Source organism: Nematolebias whitei, unplaced genomic scaffold (assembly GCF_014905685.2).
Source record: "Nematolebias whitei isolate Nwh7 unplaced genomic scaffold, NemWhi1 Nwh_scaf_2249, whole genome shotgun sequence".
NCBI classification, from domain to species: domain Eukaryota; kingdom Metazoa; phylum Chordata; class Actinopteri; order Cyprinodontiformes; family Rivulidae; genus Nematolebias; species Nematolebias whitei.
The window spans coordinates 335-6,216 of NW_023620794.1; the positions used below are offsets into that span (position 1 = coordinate 335).

At 40.2% G+C, this 5,882-nt stretch overlaps 1 protein-coding gene across 1 annotated transcript; it reads right to left on the reverse strand.

The window, feature by feature from the left end:
- Positions 1-2,745: 2,745 nt before the first annotated feature.
- Positions 2,746-3,333, reverse strand: LOC119429534 (histone chaperone ASF1-like; the record flags this gene model as incomplete). The annotated part of the gene is made up of 1 exon (XM_037697145.1): positions 2,746-3,333. A coding segment is annotated over one exon (588 nt), but the record flags the coding sequence as incomplete, so codon positions are not given.
- Between the last annotated feature and the right edge of the window lie 2,549 nt (positions 3,334-5,882).

Below are 5,882 nucleotides of genomic sequence, written 5' to 3' on the forward strand. Positions count from 1 at the left end.
GGTGGCGGAAAGAAAGAACCTGCAGAGGGACATACACACCGCACAACATATTACTGGCAGTCCCTTAGCCTCGCTAGAAGACATCGCCAGCGTGCTGTGCCTCAGGAGAGCAAGAGCAATCATGGCCAACCCCTCACACCCAGCACAGCATATGTTCACCCTCATGCCTTCTGGCAGGAGGTATAGGTGCCTTAAAAGCATTTTCTCCCTGGGTCATCAGCTCCTTGAATTCATACGTGTGTGGATGCTAAGGGTAAGCTAAGTAAATATGTATATTCCTTTGAAAATACTATTTTACTACTTTTTGCTATATTATTCCTATTTTAGTATTTTACTGTTTTTTTATGTGCCAGGCAGAGAAGCACTGCAGTCTTATCGTATACCTGATGTGCGATGACAGTAAATATTCTGTTAGTCAAACATCTGAACTGCTGACGGTTCTTTATGAACGCCTGTAACGTTCCACTTCCTAAAAGCCAGTTGTTCCATATCTTATTTTCATGCCACATCTTCACAGGAGATTGAGGTCAAGCTTGCATTGATTGATTTAAAGTGTTTTAGCATGAAGCTTTGCTTTGGACATTCCCATTGACTTCATGTTTAAAGGGACAATTTGGTCATTTTTGAAGTGATGTTCTGTCGTGTAGTTATTAATACTTAGTTCACCGAGCACAAAATCTGAAGGGCACAAGTCTAAGGCTAGGCTAACAATGAGTCAAACAATGTTTTCTTGAAAGTTGCTTTTCCAGGCATGTAAAACTATTTCTCAAAAAATGACATACTGGTTTGAAAAAAATGCTACACGACCTAATACAGTATAATACCTTAACACTTTTACATGACACAGTATGTTTAGTTTGTTGCATCAACATTATTAAAGATGGACAAAGTGTCTTCACCCTCTGTTACTGAAACTGAAACCAACATATCTGTTTTCTGGAAATTTTGGGAATGGTAAATTTTCAGAGCCATGGTCTACGTACTTGGGATGTAGGGCTGTTACCTCAATATGAAATTCCCACCTACACACTTTACCAACTCACTATTAGGCTGCTGCAGCCTCAGTCGCAGTGTAACCAGACTCTTTTTAACAACCCCCACATAAATAATGGAAACTAAATATGTTGAAGTAATGCATATTTGAACATACAGCCAAGATGAGCACTCTTTATTCAGGAAATAAAACTGGTTAATGTTAGCTGATGTAATGCTCTTTCATACTATTATGTTGTATTTTGATTTTTTTTTGTTGTATGTATGAAAATTGGTATTAAAAGAACCTCACTTTTGCTAACAATTAACCTAATCTGGTGGAAGACTTCTGAATTTTTCCTCATACTTTGTTTCGTATTTTGTCTGTCGTAATGGTTGATAAGGTACTTGTCAGGAGGTGGATAGTGGAACACACTGGAATCCTAACAGTATTCAAATGTATCAGTCGAGTATAACCAAGTGTCATTTTTTGAGATAAGTTTATTTATGCTTAAAAACAAAAAAATGAGCCCTTGTTTGGCTCTTCATCAGCTTATACTGGACAAAGACTTTTGCCTTTTTCTTCATACTCATAATGATCATAATGATTAATACCAGGCCCTAATCACTGATTACTTTTTGACAGTACATCTCTCCAAAAAGTATAACCTATCACTTTAAGGCTTTACTTAAATACCAATAAAACTACTCTCCTTTTCTTGAAAATAACAAATAAATAACTTGGTTTATCCCACTAATATTGTTACTCTTGACAACACTAATAATAATCATGAGCTTTTAATGACCTTTTTACATGGCTCTACACAACTGCCCTTAAACATATAAAACAGTCTCTATATATTCCTGTATATATTTTCACATCCAAAAATACAGTTTATTTGTTAAAGCTTTGTGTGACACGTGGAGGTGAGCGCTACATACTGCATGAGGATATGATCTGTTTACCTGAATGCAATCATAGCAGCAGGGATAAATATATATATAACCACAGCATTGTAAGCACGTGACACACGCTGATCTTCAGTATACCATGGAAAGAAGCGTGACCTTGATAATGAGAAAAAAGGCTATTAAATATTTTAGATGACCTCCATCTATCTTTTGTAGACAGAGCAATGCCTTTTAATCCTCTCGGGTCTCTAACATTCATTACACCGTTGCAGCTTTGACTTTGCATTTGTATAAACGGGGGAATAATCCCCCCCCCCCCCCCCCAGCACATCTCACTCCGTAAAACCCAGAGCACCTGAAAGCAGCAACAGATTGGTTGATTTCTTTCCCTCCTCTGCCCCATCCGGCGTGCTGTCAGACTGTATGTGGGAGGGACATGGTTCTGTTTCCAGCTTTAGGCGAAATGGAGCATTTAATATTATCAAAGGCCCTGACTAGTTTCTGTGTGGCTCTGTGTTTACACCTTTAGCTTGGTTTTACTTCTCAGGGCACATGTTGAACCAGTAACCAGAGGTGTTACAGGCACATGTAGGTGTTAAGATCAAAACAAGGAAGGACCTGATTAACATTACGTTCGTAAAAGCCTCTTGTGATTTAATAAAAAGTTCCTTCTGTGGACCCTCAGTCACATGCCTTGGTATGGCTGTCCTATCTTGTTGGGCTCTGTCAGGTCAGATCACCGAGCAGCATCTCGTCATGATTCCATGCAACTCTGCAGCTTGCACTCAGCCGACCAGTCTTCTTCAGCTTTTGTCCACATGGACACCAGAAGAGAAACATACGCAGATCAGCGACCCATAATCAGGTTAAAAGCTCTGATAGGTCGCTCAGGTCCTCCTCCACTCTCATTTGCTCCACTGCTGCAGAGGAGTGTTGTGATTGGCTGGAGCAGGACAGGCGGGATGTGTCGTCCTCGTCCACCGCCATTACTGCCGTCCTTCCCGACCGCAAACCGCTCCTCCGTGCATCCTTCTCTTCTTTCTCCTCTTGTTCCCGTCGCCTCTCCCTCCTGCTCCTCCTCTGCTCCCCCACCATCCACATGCTGTCCTCCTCGTCATCCTTCCCCTGCACCTCCCTGTCAAAGTCCAGGAGCTCCTCCATCATTTCCTCGATCTCTGTCTCTCCATCCATCTCCTCCTCCACCTCAGATCGGAGTTCACCCATGCTCTCAGTTCGGTTGGTATCATCTGTCTCCTCCTCTTCCATTAGACCCTTGGGCCTGTCGGGGGGGTCGCTGGCCTGGCTTTCTCCAAACTCCAGGATGGTTGGCAGGTTGCCCTGCTTGGGACATCTCTTCCTGAGGCTGACCAAGAAGGGCTGGGGCAGGGAGAAGATGTCCACATTGTTCCCGAGATCGATCCACGTCACGCTGGGAAAACTGTTAGGATCCTGTGAAGGAAGATATTTTACAAATTAACAACAATTCTATCATTGCCAGAAATTAACAGTGCTTGTATTTTTACATTTTGTTGTTGTTGTTCTTGTGATTTTCACCTGTTGAATAGCAAAGGTGAGCAATAATATTTTTGTCAGGGTCAGTGTGTGTGTTTTACTAAAATAAGTCATAACACTACGTTTTTCTTTGAAACCTACAGAAATTAATAACTACGAGCTAATTCCCTTTTACAGTAAACCCAATTCAAGGTGTCCACCACAACCAACTGTCTTAAGAAAAGAAATGACCATTACCCAATCAATTTTACAGATATTATCCTAAACTTAAGTGTAAGTGTAGCTGAGAAAGATCTCTATTAAATATTCTAAGACCCTGTTAATAAGAGAACAACCACAGAAAACGTTAGTGTTTTTTCTATATTTATTGGGATGAATAAACAAAAAATGAGCAGGAATGGAAATGCTGTAGTTTTTGTGCCAGGCAGGGTTGCCACATAAGAAATTATAAACTATTGTAAGGTAACTTTAAAATTATTGTTGTGTGTACTGAGTGAAGGTGTTGTAAGATGAGGTGTGTTTAGCGAACATGTATACAGAAAAGGAGGGGGCAATAATAACAACATATTTAGGTTTATCTGGCAACCCTGATGCTGGGCTCAGCTTCTGTATTGTGCATGCATTGTCAGCATGATCACAGTTCCATGTCTTCAGACCTAGAATTTTATTGGTTTTGTTCCTAAATGCTACATACATTTATCTTCCATCCAATCTGGCTTCAGGAAACAACACAGAACAATGACACTAACGGTTTTTAATGATGTTGTTGAAGCTTTGAATGCTAAAGATTACTGTGCTGCAAGTTACTTAGACCTGTCCAAAGCCTTTGATACCGTAGCTCATGCCATCTTATGCCACAAGCTCTCAGATATTGGCTTCTCAGATCACACTGTTGGCTGGTTCTCAAACTATTTCTCAGGTCGGAGGCAATGTGTTCGACATAATGGTACTTCATCTAGCTACCCGTCACCAATGGTGTGCCACAAGGCTCAATTTTAGGTCCCACTCCTTTTACAATGTACTGTATATAAATAATGTAAGTCAAAACATTCCTGACGCATCCTTCCATCTCTATGCCGATGACACTGATATTTATTGTCGAGCTAACACAGTTGCCAAGGTTTTCCAGCGTCTACAGTCAGCATTTGACATCATTCAGTCAGACTTATTCCACCTCAAGCTGGTGCTAAATGATGACTAAACCAATGGGATGTGGCTTTCCAACAGAAAGTCGGTGCCAGCAACTCTTCGTCCAATCTCATCCATGCATGGTGCTCCTATTGAGTTTGTAGATTCTTTTAAATATTTGGGAACCTGATAAAGAAACTTAAATTAAAACTGGGTTTCTTTTTCAGAAATAGATCTTGCTTAACTCTAAATGCCAGAAAACACCTTGTAACCGCTAACTAATCAGGTCTCCCTTGTAAATGAGTCCTCGAGGCTCAATGGGATTAACCTGTCTAAATAAAGGTTGAATGAAAAAAAAACTTCCTACCAGCCATTGACTATGGTGACACTATTTACATGAATGCCCCTGCCAGCTGCTTGCAGATGTTGGATGCTGTCTACCATGGCACACTAAGATTCATAACTGGTTGTAACTACCGTAATATCACTGCACTCTGGACTCCTTGGTCAGTTGGTCATCATCTACATGTAGGCTCTCACAATGGTTTATTTTCATCTATAAATCACTCCTTGGTCTGCTACCTTCTTATATCTCCTCTTACATGTCACGCTGTCAGTGCAGTTACAACATGCGCTCTCAGGCCATCATTACCTGCAGCGTTCCCTCAGTGCGAAATGAACTAGGCAAAAAGACCTTTTCCTACTCAGCTCCTGCAACCTGAAACATCTTGCAACAGGAACTGAAATTGTCCTCCTTGATTTATTTAAGGGGTTTCAAACATTTGATAATGTCAATAGAAAAATCAAAGCAAATATGTTCTTGTTTTTAGTATTTCACCTTGTTTTACAGCACCCTGATTTATTGTTTTATACACTACTCTTATTTTAACTGCATTTTTACTGTAGTTTATTGTTGTCATTGTTTACTGTTACTGTTGTCTGTACTTTATATGTTCTGTCTGGAACAGGTCCCTCTTGTAAATGAGTCCTCAAGGCTCAATGAGACTAACCTGTATAAATAAAGGTTGAATGAAAATAAAGGAATGAAAAGTTTTACAAATATTGAAGTAAAGTTTGTAGTAATTACAACTGAGAGTCATTCACAACACATACAGCCATAGGAGTCACATTAATTATATGTGATGGGGACATGTCCCCCTGACATTTAAAAAATATTGAATTTGACACCCCCACATTTACCATGAAATATTAGTTCACCCAGCGCTGTTTCTATTTCTTCTTGAACAAATCCATTCCACTTTGTTAATAGGAGAATACTCAAACCACTAAAAGTCCACTCCAGGTTACCTACAACAAATCACCACACCGTGTGCAGTGTTTCCTCTAGGTCACTTGGC